This window comes from Saccostrea echinata, unplaced genomic scaffold (assembly GCF_033153115.1).
Source record: "Saccostrea echinata isolate AGI-Se365-2 ecotype Australia unplaced genomic scaffold, CSIRO_AGI_Sech_v1 ptg000010l, whole genome shotgun sequence".
Lineage (NCBI taxonomy): Eukaryota > Metazoa > Mollusca > Bivalvia > Ostreida > Ostreidae > Saccostrea > Saccostrea echinata.
Window position 1 is genome coordinate 6,225,190 of NW_026889759.1, and position 19,811 is coordinate 6,245,000.

The following is a 19,811-nucleotide window of genomic DNA, read 5'->3' on the forward strand; positions in this document are numbered from 1 at the left end:
TAATGTTCATAATATTCTTTAATGATACTAACTTTAAGAAATTTTTTTTCCAAACTTTTGCTCATTAAAAAAGCACATATATAACTTTAAAACTTTTTTTAAAGCTCTGAATCAAAATGTCTTAAGTCCAATGTTTGATCTTGCAAATATAATAAAAACTTCTAATAATTTTAGAATATTATCATGCTGTCAAATTACAAATGCTTAGAAAGTAAAATAAAAATTTTCTTCGATTCTTGCTGATTGACTTGCTTCATTTCAACAAGGATCCTTCTTGAATTGCCTCAGCGCTTCATGAAAATATGAATGAGTGAAAAGTATAAGATTGTTTGAAGCTGAAATACATTGCTTATATTTACATTCCAACCAATTATTTATTTCATTCAAACACACAATAAATTGTCAATCTACTTAGGATCTATTTCTTCATATTAGTTTATGGTAGTGCTTTATTATTCGGTTGTAAATCATAAAGGTGTGAACTTAGAATTTAGTTCAAAAGAATTTTAAAAGAAATCACATATGTATAACTCGTTACGGTGAGTTTGTATATGTTTTTTATTACGGTCATTTAGAGAAATATCTAAAATATCTAAGGAAATGAAACTTGTTATAATATAAAAACATTATTCATTACAACAGTTGATTCTGTACACAAGAGCATGCTCTACGTATGAACAATTTCTAAAACGAGGTAAATTATTGACAAACAAGTTGATGAGACAAGAATATCAGCAGTCTCGATTAAAGTCATCATTTCGTAAGTTCTATGGTCGATACAATGACCTTGTCAGCAAATACATTCTTTCATTAAGTCAAATGCTGACTTTTTTCATACTAATTGTTAGGTCATTATTTATACACTGATTTGTCGACGGATTTTTCCATTATTTTCCGATCATGACAAGGAGCACACGGCGGGTGTAACCGGTCGGCAGGTGATGCTCACTCCTCCGTGGCACCTGATCCCACCTCTGATGTTTTAGAGGTCCGTGTTTGCTCTGCTCCTATTTTGTAACGTTTAATGGACTTTTGAGCTCGAATACTATTCGTTACCTCAACATATTTCATTTCACTAATTTACAATTTTTAAAATTGTTAATGAGTACATGACTATTAAGGAAATACATAAGTTCTAAACTTTTTTGTCTATACTTGTATATGTAATTAGATGATACTGTTGATAAATTGGAGCATTATTTGCATTTGATGAGGTTGTATAATGAAAAAGAATTTGAATTAATTAGTTAACAAATGTTTATGCATTTGAAATGCCTGTCGAAGTATTTCCACCGTATTAAACATGGCTTTCGCAGCTTTTAAAAAGTTGAAGGCAAATTTTTTATCAGAGATCCCAAAACCCCATAACATTGAAATGTGAAGATAATGAACAGTAAAGATGCTCAAAATCCAATGAAACAATGCAAATTGTGAGCAAAGCAAACACGGACATCTGAAAAGTACACATCAAAGATTGGATCAGGTACCAGGAGTAAAGCATCCCCTGTCGACAGTATACGACAGGATACACCCGCCGATGTTCTTAGTCATGATCGGGTAGATTCAGTATCATGTGTCGTATTTTATTCATCACTTACTACGTATGTTGAATTTTGCCGAATAGTAAAGAATGAAAAATTAATTTAAAAAGAAGGAAAGAGGGGAAAAAAGAAAACAAATGAAATTTGTGAAACTTGTTGTTTGGAATTAATATTGAATAAGTTTATACAGTGGACGAAATTTCATGAATGCAGTTTATATAGTAGATGAAAAAGCCCTTAAGATTTCACTATTCCGTGTGTCATAGTGAGAAAAAAATCATTAGAACAGAAAACTCGAAGAATATAATTCAAATTGTTTATAACATTTCACTTTCTCCCAAGATCTTTAACTAATCTCTATTTTTCTCCACTTTCATAAGAGGAAAAAAACTAATTTTCTTGAGTCTTTCCTTTTCAAATGAATTACTCACTTTCTTAAAGCATACAGATAATAAGATGTGTAAATGATGATTTTTAAAAAATAAAATCTAAAGAAAAAATTAATTCATGCAATCTTTGGGTAAAATACATTTATACTTACCAATGATGGTCTTAATATCTGAAGAGGTTCTCTGCGATAAAATCTATGGTAACTGAACTGAAAGAAAGAAAAAAGTAATGCAGTTATAGAGCATTATCAATGACTTACATGTGTAAACCAATGAAATGAATATGTTAAATAAATATTAATATGTAACTTTTTTACAATTTATTCATTGTAATGAAATTTAGATTTTTAATGAAAATCATAAATTTAAAAAAAAAACCTTCGGTTTAGGTTCTCCTAGTTGATTTTGGGGGCTGGGAGTGTCTTTTCCTAGTTGATTAAATGAGTAATTTCTTTTAAAATATGGGTTTGAAAGTATGTAATTCGTTTTAGAACATGACAATAAAATGAAGTACCGGTAAACATACTCGTAGAGAGGACTTATATAGGCATAATGCCTGATGTCCAATCACATATAAAGTGTCTTTACATAATAATACATGTATATGATTAAATTGAAATTTTATACTGAAAAAGAAAAAAGAAATGTACACATAAAAAAACAAATAAAAGTCATTACATTTTTAATTAGCAAAATAGACAAGAGCCTTGAATTTGAAATGGAAATCACTAGCCTTGCCTTTTACTGGCAAATGGAACTTTACTCCATTTTTAGTTAGGATGATTATATATGTACAATCATTTTACATCCTTTATTCCACAATTGAATGTAAAATCTTAGGACTGAATAAAATGAAATCGATAATGAACTTTTTATTGTAACAACTAATATTCATTGTAAATAAAATGTTACGTTAGTTTCATAATTCAAAAACTGTAATATAATTGACATGGCGTGGAATCATGAAAATTATTTTGAGACAGAGGGAGAAAACACTGAGAGGGAGTACACAACTCAAACATTTCATTCACTATAAAATATTAATCTCTTAACTCTTTCAAAATAAAAACCAATCGTTTTTTTTAAACAATTTATTTTTGGTGCCTTAATGTAGAGATAGACTAGATCAAGTTTGATTGTCGATCTTACAAAAAAATTGACAAGTTAGAACAGGATAAATTGTTTTATAAGTATGATTTGCTACTTTGTGTGTAAATCGCAATGACAACAAATTTCCTTTCCTTTCTTTGTTTTGGCATAAGGAAAATGTTTTTGAAAACAAGACTTTTAGCAATGTGTAAAAAGTAATTTGGTTTTCAGGACGGATTAAATAAAAAAAACGAAATTATCATTCTCGCAATAAGATAGATGGTCTTGTGTAGAATAACATCTATATCCTTTTCACGCCCCCGTAACAGTTTATTTTGAGGGGTTCATCGACAAGTATGTATAAAACAGTGTTTAAACTTCATTTAAAGATTAAATCCTTAAACACGATTCAGTCCTTGTAAGAAGTGGCTTCCAAGTAAACATTTCGTACGGACATATTCGTAAAGCTGAAATGATCACACAACATCAACGCCTTTCCAAACAGATTAGCAGCTCAAAATACGGTCTTAGAGTGTTTGGTTGGGGTAATGATTGATTACAATGGGATGGCCCATATTAAACTCTCTCAATTCTCATTGAGAAGACACTGATGAAAAGAAATTGATATGTTTAAACACTTCTCTAGAACGCTTTTCCTGAATTAAGATCAATTAATTATGCATCTCTTGCAAGTTTTCTTATTTATTCTTCTTCTATTTTCCACAAAGATTAAATTAATCATATCTAAAGAATTGATATCAATTTCATTTACTCCTAGTTTAGCAAGGTACTTAAATTTTGTTCTACTCAAGACAACACCTTTAATGTGAAATGAACTTAGTTCAGTCTCTTCACTCTTAAATCTCAGAACAGGTAGGCAAGCACGTACATTTATCTTCTATTTCCCTCGTTTGAATCGAAAACTAAATTGTGTTTTAAGCTTTAAATTAATATGAAAAAAGGCCACTTTGAATAACATTTCTATGGTGAATTTCTCTGGATTTCGGTATTTTTAATGTTTTTAAAAAATATGTCAATAGTTTTAATAATAATTTTTTGATATTTATAGAGAAAGTAAGCGTGCTAATACTAATATTTAATATTTTATTATTTTTTAAAACTAAAATCTATTTTCAGATTTAAAGCAAATAGTACACATGTATTTATATCTTTTATGTTTAAAATATTTTGAAAATTCTATTCAGATGTAAATAAAAGTATTTTTATATTTAGAATGTTGATTAATATTATGTAATATCTGATTTTTAAGCAATGCAACCTTACAACAGCCATATGGTTTTCCCTCCACGACCACCATTTATGAGCCTCCACAATCCTTTAACTTACCCCCTTCAGTCACACCCTGCACTCTTTCCTTTCCATGGGACACCATACGCACTACCATCATCTGTTTCATTTGCTGACAAACTTGCTGGTAAGTTTAAATTAAAATAAAGAATAAAAATAAAAAAAAAGTCCAAAAACCAAAATGAAATAAGATTAAGGAATAATTACATGCACATTTATATCCGAACTTTCTAAATAAAGTTCTGGTATATTGTTCTTATTTTAAGCCGCCCGTCTATCAAACGCTTCTTTCTCAAACTTTTCTTACATTTTTAGCAGTAGCTAATTGAAATTTAATTTTAAAATATGATTTGCGGTATCTTGAGGATGTGCAATAAGGTTTCAGAGTTTTCATTTTCATCATTGGGGTCAATTGGGGAATGAAAAACGACGTTATTCGACAAAAAACCTGGTTCCTGGAACTATTACAATTTATGCAGTAGGCAAATCATCCTTTGGAATATGATTGGAGGTGTCCTGTAGATGTGTAATAAGGTTTTGGAATTCTGATTCTCGTCTTTTGAGGCCAAGTGGGGGGTCTAAAAACTAAGTTTTCTTCAAAAACCTGATTTTCAAAACTCTTTCATTTTAAATTTACGTTGTAACCTTATCATCTTTAGAAATATGATTGTTAAGTCCAGTAGATGTGTAAAAGGGTTTCAGAATTTTCATCGAGGAGACCAAACGGGCTAAAAAAAACTTTTTTTTTTACTCAAAAGCTATTCCAAAACAGAATTCGCGTTATATTTAATTCAATTTAAAAAAAAAATTACGTGCGCATATTACTGTCGTATGACATCGTTTAGTTGAACTAATTTTAAAATGTTTTTATATTTTGATATAAGATAGAATATATGATATGATAATGATACAAGATAAAGAATTTTACTTGGGACTGCCAATTTCCCTACAACTCCCCAACCCCCATCGCCTAGAAAAGAACAATTTAAATATGCTTTATTTATCCAATGTTCCAGTATATTAAAATTAAATTTAATTTAAGAGATATAATGACATATATAAAATTGACGATGTATTTCTATTATTTCATTTGATAACACAAAGTACAATGAATCTTTCAATAACTTTAAACCATCAGATGAAACTTACCAATTACTACTGTTGCAACACTTGCAGGTGGGTTGATGTACTGCTGTTTATCCTATCAGAATATCTTTTGCTGGTGTAGCTGATTTCTGTTTCACATGACAGAGTTTCTGTTTGTTACAGCAGATTTGCTTTTTGAGGCAAGATTTGGTTGTCAACGAAAACAGCGGCGATGCCGAACAGCATTCACGAATCAACAGTTGTCCACATTAGAAAAGACATTCGCTAAAACACATTATCCAGACGTCGTTATGAGAGAGAGGCTCGCAATGATGACAAATCTCCCAGAAGCCAGAATTCAAGTAACTAGTCTGTCTGTTAGTTCAAACATTGTGCTGACTTGCCATTGTTTGTCGTTGTTCTCTACATGCTTTGAATTTACCCCCAGTCACTACTACCTTTCTTAAAATCGTATTTTCTTATAACTTTTTCTTACATCAAAATGTTTTAAGATATTTCGAGTGAATAAACTATTTTAGAGTTTGACATTCGGAAATTTGTTCTAAAAAGATTTGTTTGGTTTTGTTTGAAGACATACTTAGTAATAACCCAAAGAGAACATGTATCATTCATGTTACTATCATTAATGACTTTAAAATTGTATTTACTAAAGTCGTATGACTGATCTGCTATAAGTATTACACAATAATGAGATAACAGTACAACCGTGTTTCCCCAATTATATCATTTATTAATGATTTGTCAAAGATCTTGATTTATTATCTATTTTAATTAATTTTATTGCAGGTTATTACCATTATTTTACAGCTGCTTAATCAATACATTACCTTTCTTATAAAACCATACGTCAATGTTTTATCGCCACTTGCTCATTGCAAGTAATAAAATATGATTAATTAAATGTTCAAGACTGAAGTTTTTTCATTCAGGTGTGGTTTAAGAACAGAAGAGCTAAATTTAGGAAAAAGCAGAAAACCACATCTGTTTCGGAGCCAAGTAATCAATCAGAGGATGTCGAAACGGAGTCACGTGATCAGTCAGGTGATGCCGGTGAGCCAGAGGCAGGTGCTTCTGTTGAGACTGGTACTAATTCAGATCATGAAACGACTGATGTCATAATAGATGTAGTGAGTGATGAAGATAATTCGTGTGAGAAAGAGACAGGTTAGCAAAACATATAGAAAAAATTCTTACCTGTGTTTTAAAAATTCCATAAATTTATCGGATAGTTTTACTATTTTTTTATCAATGTTTTGCAAATAAATTTGCAGAATGATTTTTCTTCTAATGAATATATATTTAAAGATGCAATAGTTGATTATTCATTACTGACAATTGTTTGTGGTTTTAGAGTACGTTTGAAATTACCATTGTTGAATTTAAATATTTAACGAAAAATACAAGACAAATACTAATATTCGGGGAAAATTGGTAATCCAGAATTTTCATGCTTCCTAAAGAATTCAATGGACTCCTTAATTTTTTCATCTTTTGAAATAGTTATTTCGTGATTTTGCATTATGTATTATGCTAATTCCTTCTTGCTTCTCAACCTACTTGAAAACGCAAATAAGAGAATGAAAACGGGGATTTATATTATGTTACTATCATAACTTTCCTTCTCAATATCGGGACTCATAGCTTAATCAATAACAAAACTTTAAAGATTTCTTTGTCCAAAAATTAACTAGCATAAAAATATCCTTTTTGTTGATTTTCAGAACTTAAATCTGGACTGAAAAATGAAGAACCAAAAGTAAGCAACAGTAATGGTTCGGATGATTTGCCTATTATTCAAAAATCCGAAGTACGAAACAAGGGAGATGATGAAAGGGAAAACAATCATCGCAGTGATGAAACAAAGACACATAAGATGTCATCACATGTTGTGGAACCAACTGGTAATATTTTCTTTTCCATAAATTGATTTCTTTAAACTAAAATTATTTGAACTATTTTAGTTTAATATTCATTTCTTTAAAAGAACCAGGAAAAGTTTTGTTTTCTTTAATGCACGAACTTTTGAAAATACATGTATATATAGATTTCTCTCGGTGTAGAGTCAGAAAAAGGGGTTCCAAGCTATTTTACTTAAAATAAACTTGATTTTTTTTTTTTCAGGAAAAGAGACAATGACATTGAAATCTCCAACCGCATTACCGCCATTTCAAATATTTAATAATCAGAGACACTTTGAGATCCCTCCGCCACACAGCTTTGGATTACCATTCTGTGTACCTGACGATACCTTTCCGTCTTTGTTTCGCAAATCCACAAGTTTCAGTAACGATCTTCCATTGTCTCTCGGTCTCTACAAGACGGATGGTATTAGATCAGACCCTCATTTTAACAGCAGTATTGAAAGTCTTCGGTCAAGAGCAAAAATGTTTTATGAATCTATGGGCAAAATGTAAATTGGTGAAGATTTTTATGACTGAGTAAAGTAACTTTTAGAATATAACTGTGTGAAAACGTTCTTAATGCTATTTTCAGTTGTATTAAAAAACATTACCAATAAAGTTAGCCGTTTATGCTGATTTGTTCATTTAGAAACAAGAATTGTTGCAATTAATAAAGTTTGTAACTTAATGGTGCATTGCTTAAATGTGCAGATTTATGCCGACATATTTTCCCATTCTGCCTCACATCTTAATACTTTAATAATTTTGAATAGGTACAAAACTGTATTACACTTTATGTATGGTACATTTTGACAGGCTTTGAGTTAATTGTATTATATTTTATTTTCATATTTTTAATTATATACTGTGGCAATTCAATTGTTTGAAGGTTGTCCGTTATATCTAAATAGAATCAATTTTGGTTATGTAGCATGGAACGTATGACAGCATTTAATTGATTCAACTTGATGGAACAACATGTATATCAAAATTTTAACACTTATAAGGATATGCTTCTTATTGTTTGCATCTGATTTTATGTATATACTAGTTCATAACATTGCACATTAACTGAATATTTTCTGAAATGGGGCCCACGGTGACTTCAACTGAATCATTTGAAAAAACGTTAAAATCCAGATAATTGCAATAAATCTCGTGTGACCTCTGAACTATATGTTATTTGGTTGTCATTACGTCAGAAGGCGATGCTTATATATAAGGACGACTGGCATAGAGGTCAGAATGAAGAAATCTCAGTTTTTGTGAATCATGCCCATGTAAATATGATCCATGAGCAAGTAATTGACTTTTTTGGTACGAGGATAGAAACCTTTATGGAAGTACATGACAAATCTTAAAGCTTTTAGATTTTATTACACTATAAATGTCATTCTTGAATATTTCTTAATCAATGCATTTAAGCAATAACCAGCAAATTATGGAATTGTTCATTAAAGCCTGACAATCGATAGAATGTTAGCAATTGAAAAAAAAATTGATAGAGCAGACACATGTACATTGTACAGTGTATATATCAAATGTCAACCGACCATAGACAATAACAATAAGGTATTAAAGTAACATTTTTCAACTTTTGAATTAAGGAATGAATTTATAGCTACCCAATTTATACGGTATAAAGTGGGTTGGGGCAGTTTACGCTTTATAAACCGCGAAGCGGTTTATTAAAAAGCGTAAACTGTTCCAACCCAGTTTATACCGTATAAATTGGGTAGCTATTAATTTCATTCCTTATAATTTAATTTTCATTCATTTAGAGTAAGAAAAAAGATGATTGCTCCTAAAAAATGACTTCAAATTGTACAAAATTTAAATGTAACATCAGGCGGATCGATACGTTTTTGACGCAAGTAATTGCGACATAGGCAACCCAATTTATACGATATAAAGTAAATTTTTTATCCAATCAAATGGCGCGTTACAATCAGAATTAAATTATTAGAAAATGAAAAGGCAAAATACAGAAAAACGAATATACAATAATAACTACAAATGAAATTTTGAAGAGCTCAACATACAATAAAATGATGAAAATTTGGCAGCAAGGCAAACACAGACACCTGGAAACACAAGAGTGTGATCAGATGCCATGAAGGATTGAGTATTCCCTGTCGATCGCTCAGGTAAACAGGGTAATCTGTAGGCAAATTAGTATGAAAAAATTGTCCAACACTGTTTGAAAAAAGTAAACAATATTCGACCCAATGTCATTTAGTATTTGCAAACACCGTCATTGTCACAACCAAACTATTTTCGAAATGTCGACAATAAATGAGATTATTGACACTTTCCGTTAAATTGTCATCCTACGCAGAAATCAATCGGGATACATTAAAGAATTTGCAAGGAATAATAGTATCCAACTTATACCCATAGCCCCCTTTCTAAGGAGGAAATTCTTCAAAACTATCTGTCAGTTTTAAATATTTCAATATTCCAACAATCTAAATGAATTTGAATTACCGTACCTAAACTTGATTCCTAAACTTCATAAAAATCCTTACAAATATACACAGAGGGTTCCAGCAAATGTTCTACCAAGTCTCTTTTTTTACTTCTCAGGAAAATATAAACAGCAATGAAGGAGAAACTGTGCAACAACATATTCGAGAAATGGTGTAAATCAGATGTTGATACCTAAAAACTCCAAGGAACTTTTAGAAAATTTGAAATCACAAAGCTTTACCTAAATCAATAACATCAAAACGTACAACATTTCAAAATTTTATACAACTATTCCCCACGATCAATTAAAGTCGAGGCTTTTTGACATTATAGCTGCTTTTTAAATAGGAGTGGAACTCGTAAATTTACTTACCTTGTCATTGGTCATTTGCAAATTTTTTTTTGTTAAAAACATTCTGATTGCACACACGTTTCTGAAGTAGATATTAAAAAGATGCTTGAGTTTTTGTTTGACAATATCTATGTAGTTTTTGGAGATCAGGACTTCCAACAATCTGTCGGAATCCTCATAGGTACCAATTGCCCCATTATTAGCAGACCTATTTTTATATTCATATGAAGCAGAATTTATTCAAAAACATGAAAAGAAGAAATCGCTTGCTGTGGCCTTCAACTCGACATTTAGATATATCGACGACGTATTATCAATTAACAATAGTTACATCCACTCATATGTCGACTCAATATATTACAATGAACTTGAAATAAAAGATACCACAGAGTCTGATATATCTGTTTCATATTTGGATATTTTGCTAGAAAATCCAACAAAAACTTTATGATAAACGTGAAGACGTAAACTTTTCTATCGTCATCTTCTCTTACTTGTGTAGCAATAAACCCTTATCACCTGCACATGATGTTTATGCCTCCCAGTTGATTCGATACGCAAGAGCATGTTCCAAGTACAAACAATTTCTTAAACGAGGCAATCTATTGACAAAAAGTTGATGAAACAATGTCAACAGTCTCTTTTAAAGTCAACATTTCGCAAGTTCTATGGTCGATACAATGACCTTGTCAGCAAATACAATCTATCATTAAGTTGAATGCTGACTGAAGTTTTTCATACTAATTATTATGCCATTATTTACACACTGAATTGTCTACGGATTTTTTCCGTTTGTCCGACCATGACAATGAGCACATAGCGGGCGTGACCGTTCAACATGGGATGCTTACTCCTCCATGACACCTGATCCCACCTCTGATGTTTTTAGAGGTCCGTGTTTACTCTGCTACCGATTTGTAGCGTTTCAAAGGATTTCTGAGCTTGATTACCGTTCGTTATCTCCATAATTATGTAATTAAGAGAAGTTGACGATAGAAAAGTTGAAATCCCATTTATCATAGAATCTAACTGTTAAAGTCATGAATGTCTAGTAATGTATTCAAATATGAAACAGTTTTGTCGGACTCTATGTTGTCTTTTATTTCGAGGTCATAGGGGTATCTTAAATCAATGTATGGATGAAAATGAATCGATAAATGTCCATATATCTAAATGATGAATTGAAAGTCACAGTAAGAGACTTTCATTTAGATGTCTTTGAATTAATTCTGCTTCATAAGAATGCAATATATGCCTGCCTATACAAAGAGGCATGTTAATACCCATGGAAATTCCAACAGAGTATTGGAAGACCTGGGCTCCAAAAACTACACATAGGTATCGTTTATCAGAAATTTCAACATCTTTTTTAATACTTCTTTTGCCGTCACGGTAGCTCAGCCGGTAGAGCGCTCGCTCCGTGATCGGAAGGTCGTGTGTTCGAGTCACGGCCGCGACTGACCTAATTCGATAAAAAATAGGTAGCAACTGTTCCTTCGCCAAGCGCTCAGCACTTTGAAGTGAAAGTTGCGGGTCCTTCGGATGAGACCTTAAAAACCGAGGCCCCGTGTCACGGCAGGTGTTGGCACGATCAAGATCCCTCACTGCTCAATGGCCCTGATTGCCGAGTAAAGGTCTAAATTTGAAGCCCTTCACAGGTATATGGTGACGTCTCTACATGAGTGAAAATTCTCGAACGGAACAACAAACAATCAATCAATCAATAATACATCTCTCTACTTAAGAACACTTTAACAAAGAATCAGAAAGTTTTTTTTAAACAAAATAATTTTCACGGTGACTTATTACAAGATGTGAATGTTCGAACGCCACTTGTTATTGAAGAAGTACTAGTAGTTATCTGTTATCAAGTGGAATAGTTGTATCAAGTGTGAAGTCTTTAAGTTTTGATTTGGCTGATTTCGGAAAAGTTGTGCATTATCAATTTGCTAAAAGTTCTTTAGAGGTCTTTCCATGTCCATATTTGATTAATACCGCTATTCAAATATATTGTAACACAAGTTTTCACTTAGGAAATTTTCCTTTCGCTGCCGTTAATATTTTTGTGAGGAGTAAAGCAGAAAACTTGGTAGAATATTTACTGAATCCCATATATCTTTGTGAAATTTGTGAGTACAGTAAAGGTATGTTTAAATTTAAATCCAATTCGGTTATTTAGAATATTGAAAATTTTTCAAAACTAACAAATTATTTTTAACGGAAAAATACGCCAATTTCTAGGCACCATCATCGTTCTTTGTGCAGAAACACAACTCTGTCAACTCTTAGACATGAAAAATGGAGCAAAGAGAAGACAGGTTATGTCCCTTAACTTACTAGCATTCTTAAAATGAACTTGTAAAGCTTCATTCTGATCAGGAATGGAAAATAAATATAGATACATGTATTAATAAGATTTATTATTATTACGAACTTGAGGTTTGCAGGGACATAATATAATAGACATGACGTAGCATAAAAATACTGAAATCTTTCAACCAATGCCATTTAATACAATATCAATTACCGGTTAGCCTACTGTACAAGACCGGTATCAGACGTTGTCTAAATATGATTGTAAATTATTTCTTCGTGCAAATATCTGTGTTGAGCACAAAAAAGGAACAAATTATGATTATGAAGATTTTAACATTGTCAAAAAGATATGTACATTTATTGTTTTCAAACATTCTTTCAGTGAACATGTTATCTCTTGAAATTCACTTGTCAATTCCACGTATAGTTTAAAATATAGCTAATTTTTCAGGAAAGGATGCGATGTTTGCCAGTTTCTTTTTCACACCTCTCACTTTTTGTGTCCTGGCTCATATAACTTAGATGAGCTCACTTATTACCTTTTTCAAAAGGTGATAATGAGATCAAAAGTGAGCTCATCTAAGTGTTATGGCCCCAGAGCCTGTTGATGTTTATCATCATAAAATGTCAAAGTACATGTAATAACAGAATGCACATGATAATAATAGGTGTTGAAACCATTGGTGCTCTCTTTTTAAATGCATGTGTCATGCTCCCATAATTAAGAGACAAAAAACATGTTTTTATCTATATAAGATGTTGATGAGAGGATTAAACACACTTTACAGTGTTCCCTACCTGTAGATTCCTGTATTTGCTTTCACAATATGCAATAACGCTGTCATATTTGTCTTAACATCAGCAGTAAGCAACTGTAGATTAGACTGTAATCAACTGTGAAATTAGACTTTCATTGATCTTGTACATTCAACTAATTGTTAGAGAAGATGCCTCACTTTATGGAGATATTCCACTTCAGTAAATTGAAATTCGTCAATTGCGAATTGTCTATCTTAATTGGAAAGTTTTTTAATGTCGACTTCAACTTTATATGTCAACTTCCTTTCTTATGTAGCAATAAACCATTATTATCATCTGCATATGAAGTTTATGTCTCCCAGTTGATTCGGTACGCAATAGTATTGTTCTACGTTCAAACAATTATTTTTTAAAAACAGGCCATGCCATTGACAAATAAGTTGATGACACAAGGATAGAATATCAACAATCTCGTTTAAAATCAATATTTGCAAATTCTATGGTCGATACAATGACCTTGTTTGCAAATACAATCTGTCGTTCAGTCGCATGTTGACTGACGACTTTCATACAAATTCTTAGGCCATTATCTTCACACTGAGTTGTCAATACCCAATCATGCAAAGGAGAACACGGCGAATGCGACCGGTCGATAGGGGTTTCTTACTCCTCCATGGCACCTGATCCTACTTCTGTTTTGAGAGGTTCGTACTGTCTCTGCTCATAATTTGTATAGTTTAAATGGATTTTTGAGAATAATCACTGTTTGTTATCTTCAAATTTCATGTCAATACATTTTGATTTTTTTCAATTACATCTTCTTTTATCCCTCTCCGATACTAGTTTAGGCATTTCTTCAAACCCTAGAAAATAGTCATTCTTTCCATTAAAACTTATTTTGTTGGTTGTTTAACGTCCCTCTCGAGAATTTTTCACTCATATGGAGACGCCACCACTTGCCGGTGGAGGGCTACAAATTTTGACCTATACTCGGCACTCAGGGCCATTGAGCAGTGAGGGACCTTTTTCGTGCCAGCACCTACTGCGACACGGGACCTCGGTTTATACGGTCTCATCCGAAGGACCGGTCTCCACGTCCCGCAGTGGGATTCGAACCCGCGACGTAAGGATCAACTCCTTACTCCGCGACTCTAGAGCGAACGCTCTAACCAATGCGCCACGCGGGCGACCATTAAAACTTAAAAGATAAGTTTAAGGATATCCGCTCCTAAGCCAAAAAGGGTAACCTTGAATTTATTATTTGATTTAAAAAGTTTCAAAATGAAGCTTGAAACTGAAATTTTTCTTGCAACTATCATCATTTTATGCATCTCGGTGAATTCAAGGATCTTTGAAGACTTAGAAATGGTTAAAAAGTTGACATTTGTACCCATAAAAGTACAAAAATAAATACATTTTTAGAGAAATCGAATATTCTTTTATCTAGCCTTAGATACCAGTGTTTATTAGCATGATACGCAATTAGAAGTGGTCTGTGATGTTTTGCAGTGGTAACAAAAGCTTTTTTTCAGTATGTACGAGTATTACATAGCAATTAAATAAATAGAAGAACTAAAGAACCGTATAGGTTTTAAAAACATGCAATTTTCTCCAGATGCCTGGATACCTGTAGTTTTTTTAATCATAAAATATATTTGTTGATCAATTTTCAATAGGAAAATTAATAGCTGGAGTTTTTATTCGCATTTCATGAAAATTTATTTGAGATTTGATAATTTTCTCTATATAACATGATTAATTTTAATGACAAACTTTGAAGAATTACCGTGGATAAATACACGTTACTTTGAGAATTCAGAGACATTTTCAGACACTCAACCTCCAATTTTCAGAACGTGAGGAATGGACTACCTTAACATGGAGTTTTGATTCCTAGTACTGAAACTTTCTTTTTAGGCACCCGATTTTCCTTGACTTTTTCTTTCATAATAATATTTATCATTCATATTTTATATCAAAATTATCAAAATTAATCAGCTTAAATGTTCAAATGAACTCCTCTTGCGATATTTAGCTTTTTTTTGAAATCATGAAGATAATTTACATTCTTTGTTATATTTTTCTTCTTCTTACCTATGAGGAAATTCATCTGATTTTATTCCGAATCAAACCGTTCTATTGCCAACTTGTATATCATGAACAATCTATTTTTATTCTGAAAATAAAACATAAAATCTCTTAATTTAATTACTAAAATATTTTTTCGTATGTACAGGTATTTGTAAACAGGCACATTAATGAATTCATAGCGCTTTTTTTTTATTCTATTCTTATCATTGTTTTTTATAGGTAGCGTACACCCTAGAAACCCTCTGATATTGATCAAAACACAAAGATCAAACAAATTGATATAATGTTTTCGTAATCGTTTTTCAATAATTTTATGGATAAAATTAACTGTACTAGGCGATATTATTAAACATTAAGTACTGAGGTCACAATGACAAACAGTGACATGCTCTGGTGAACAAACACTGATGACACAATGTTAGCGTGCACTCCTGACGATCAGAGATGCTTCGTACTTTCATCTTGGCACCAATTATATCGCGGGAAAAACCTTTTACGACAATTAAATAACCTTTATGCAAATAATTTCATTTGTATTTTTTGTCTTTATTTGATTTGGAATAATTAATATTCTTGTTGGTGATTTTTTTTTTTTTTTTTTTTTTTTTTTGAGGGGGGGGCAAAAATTTCAGAAAGTGTCTGATAGAGAGAGAGAGAAAGAGAGAGAGAGAAAGAGAAAAAGTAAAAAAGCGTGAAGATTATCTTTAGTGTAAATAATTATTACAAAATAAAATTTGACAGTCTTTGACCAGCAGGTCCATAAAGGATTCTCTAGACAGACAAGAGATTTTTTTTTATATTCTCCATCGTAAAACGGGGAAAACTCTTACAATTCAACATACAGTTTAAGGACTTGAAATCTTGGTGAACATGACTGACCTGAAATCGTTGAGAACAAAATTATACTTTTGGTGTCATTTTTCTTCGGAAAGTGTTGAATGAACTTCTAAATGAAAAATGGGGAAAATCGAAATTATTGCACTCACTTTCCGTTATATTTAACACCAAGGTGAAATTTATTGTATGAAAAAAAACTTGCACTGTATACATGTATAATCATATTTTATAACCAATGTCATGAAGCCCACAAAAATATAATCAAGTGTAAGCTACAAATTATTGTTATAGACTTAAAACTGCGCATCTAATACGAATAGATTTCTCTGAATTGTTCAAAAAGGACTTGTGCTTTACCATGCTTATGCCAACATGCAATTTTAAGAGACACTGTATGATATACTTAAGAAAGAAAATACATGGAACAGGACAAAATTTTCCCCACTAGATCACAGTTCTACTGAGAAATAGCTAAAGATACGCATTCTTTTCACAAGTTTTAATATATAGGCCTATACATTCTCGTTGTTGGCATGAATATCTCATTATTGACAGTCATTCTTAAATGAATTAATAAATGTAAAATTATATCTATATTTGTGTTTGTGTGTGTGTTTGTGTAAAAATATATATATATCCACTATGTCTCTAGCTGGTTTAGTCAAAATTGTCCTTTATAAATTCTCATAAATTGGTTTTATATTATAAAATTCATAAAGCAATGGCTATTCCCTACTGTAAAATTGTCCAAATTTCAGAAAAATTTTACACATTAAAAATGATTGTTTGAATTACTTTTTATCGAAAACGTCTTTTCGTTCGTGCAGAATTCGAATGGTTTTAAAGATTTTTATATAAGCATATAATGAATAAATTCATACTCTCGGCCTCTTTTTGAAATTTTACTTTATCTACATCGCGCACTTTTTTAGAGTTAAAAGTGCGGCCATATTGATATCAAAAGATAAGACATAAAAACATTCGTAAATCATGTCACAATGACATTCTAAGCATTAAAGGTTTCAAAGAAAACAAGTAAGTTAAAAAAGGAAAACGCTGATTGTCATTAAAATTTCATTAATACATTAATATATGTGTGTGACCTTAAATTTGCCAAATCAATGTTCAAGTTAATCTTCTGGTAGTATTATCAAGCAAAGTTTTTTCTTAAAAATATTTTTAATCATTTCAAATTTGAATCGCATTTATTATTTATTTACGAACATGTTATGAATTATTTATCAAATCATACTATGTAAATCTGGTGAAAAAACAACGTTCTGTGGTTTAAGTTCTTTTTTGTTTTTTTTTTTTTTGTACTAAATTAGGAGTTCTCTTATTCGTAAATAACCAAAATTAGACATTCTGGTATGCAGTTTATGATACAAAGGGTCTTCACACACTGATACAATTAAGGTTGTGTGGTGAGTTTGTCGTGGAATTGATCTAGCACTTCCTGTAGGTCGCGCCAGTATGCCGAACAAATTCACTAAGCTTAATGTGACTTCGTCTTGTTCGTTTCAGAACCTACAAGATAATTTGATAGTTTGCATGTCAAGGAAAATTATAATTGATATGACATTTTAAATGAAAAATGCAAGTTGTGTTTCTTAGAAAAATGGAATTTCGATATTTTTTTATATAAATGATAGACGAATATGACAAACTTGTCATGTGGTCGACTGATAACACCAGGCTGAAAATTGATAAAGGGAGAGAGAAAGAAAAAAAAGAGCGTTTTGTTATTACAATTAGAAGAGCGAAATTTTCTGCGCAATGTTCAAAATTTGGTGTTTAAAAATGAAATGAGATGTCATATATCATACTATTGTCGACATGTGCAAAGGAGATCCTCGATAAACGGAGATTATCTGAATACGTCTCCGTCGACTTGCGTGCTGTACAAATTTGCTCATTAGAGATTGGAGTGCGAACGATGGTCCAGGTGGAATAACGCAGGTGTCCGCGCGTATTCCAAGAAAATTAACTATGGAAACAAAGAGGGCCAATTCTTTGATATTGTACACGGTCTGTATTGCAGTGCATGCGGAGCTAGAAGCAGCAGTCTCTTACGACACCCGGATGTTGGCAGGTGGTGAGGATATAAATGCGATGTTGCTCAACATCACATTGGGCGCTCAGAACGCAAGATGTTCAATACAACACGCGTTGCATTGTCACAGAGACAGATGATAAAACCCTCGAATCGATGGTTGATTTGAAAGAGAGAAAAACAGATGCATTTGAAATTAATTTCTAAGTCAAGTTATTTTAGCATCTGAGGTTTTTATTTAAAAAAAAACAACAACATAATAATAATCACATGTACATGCAAATTCAAATAATAATAATAATAATAATAATAATAATAATAATGTAGATATACACATATCATTAGAGTACTTTTGTACTGATATTTATTTACATCCACGATTGGGGTTGCACTTGTTTATAGAATGGTATTTATGCCAACAAGTACATCGATAAACCAATAATAGTTAGATAAATCAAATCCATTACAATTTCGATAATGTTTTTTTTACCGCAGTGATAATTTGTAAGCCACGTCTGTGAAGTTATTCTTTAGTAATGATTTTAATTGTATCAGAGTTAGATATATTTTATATAAGAAGATAAATGTCCTTATTTTTTTTTTAAACAAGTATGATTGACAACAAAGATCACGCAAGCGAAAACATGTGACTTTTCACCTGAGGTCAAATATTGTTAATAATAACAAAATACAGACAAGGGAAAAAGAGACGTTTAGATGCTTTGATATGCGTTGACCAGATGTCACTTTTGGCATCAAGCTAGGCTGTGGGGTTCGGTCATCAATTACCAAGGTGACAAGTCGGCCGTCACAAAAGGAAATTGAGTGTACCTGAATAAGGTCACCAGATGGATAATACAGACAATTTTGCTGTATTGGTTTCCAGGGAGGCGATCAATTTGAAGCGACAGCTTCGAGGAGAGGATGCTGTCTCTGAACTTCTTAATGCTCAAAAGACAGAGAGAGAGAGAGAGAGAGAGACAAAAAAAAAGATTCATAGAAATAGATGTGTAGATCAATAATGCATCAACACCTCTCTTCATTGATTTAATACTATTTTTTTTAAATCAGATTTTAAAGGAATGATGATTGATTATCTTTTTATTTTAAATTTGAGTTAATATTTCACATTTATCATCCGCATTACAAAAAATAAAATCTTGATATATATATTTATTGAGAAAAAAAAACGAGTTTTCAAAATCTTTTGTGATAATTGGTGAAGTGAATTAGCGACGTGGGGTGTATTGATTTTTATGCCGCCCTGTAGTAGCACAGGTGGTTATTTAATGATTTATCTGGAATGCATACAGTGTGTTTCAAAATTACTCTGATACAACTGTTTGAATCGATTGTCGCATTGAGTAGGCGAACAGTCTCTAGTTTAAGTTAAGTTGGGCTGAAATATTTAATCCTTGACAGTGTTCGTTTTGCGTACAAAAATAACCAGCATAATTTTATAGTTCCAGTTAATGCCTTTATTAATTCGATCATGTCTAAATACATTATTTTCAACATTACAAAAAAAAACGTTAAGAATGGAACATGGAAGACATTGAATTGCACTTCTAGAATAAGGACATTCATCTTAAGATATTT

The 19,811-nt window shown here is 31.7% G+C and overlaps 1 protein-coding gene across 1 annotated transcript; it reads left to right on the forward strand.

The window, feature by feature from the left end:
* The first annotated feature begins 4,291 nt into the window (after positions 1-4,291).
* On the forward strand, positions 4,292-7,894 carry LOC133184510 (diencephalon/mesencephalon homeobox protein 1-like). Its single transcript, XM_061319601.1, has 5 exons — positions 4,292-4,454; positions 5,597-5,775; positions 6,364-6,598; positions 7,156-7,335; positions 7,556-7,894. The coding sequence occupies exons 1-5, from the start codon at positions 4,292-4,294 to the stop codon at positions 7,846-7,848; spliced, it is 1,050 nt and encodes a 349-aa protein (XP_061175585.1). The 3' UTR covers positions 7,849-7,894.
* The last annotated feature ends 11,917 nt before the right edge of the window (positions 7,895-19,811 follow it).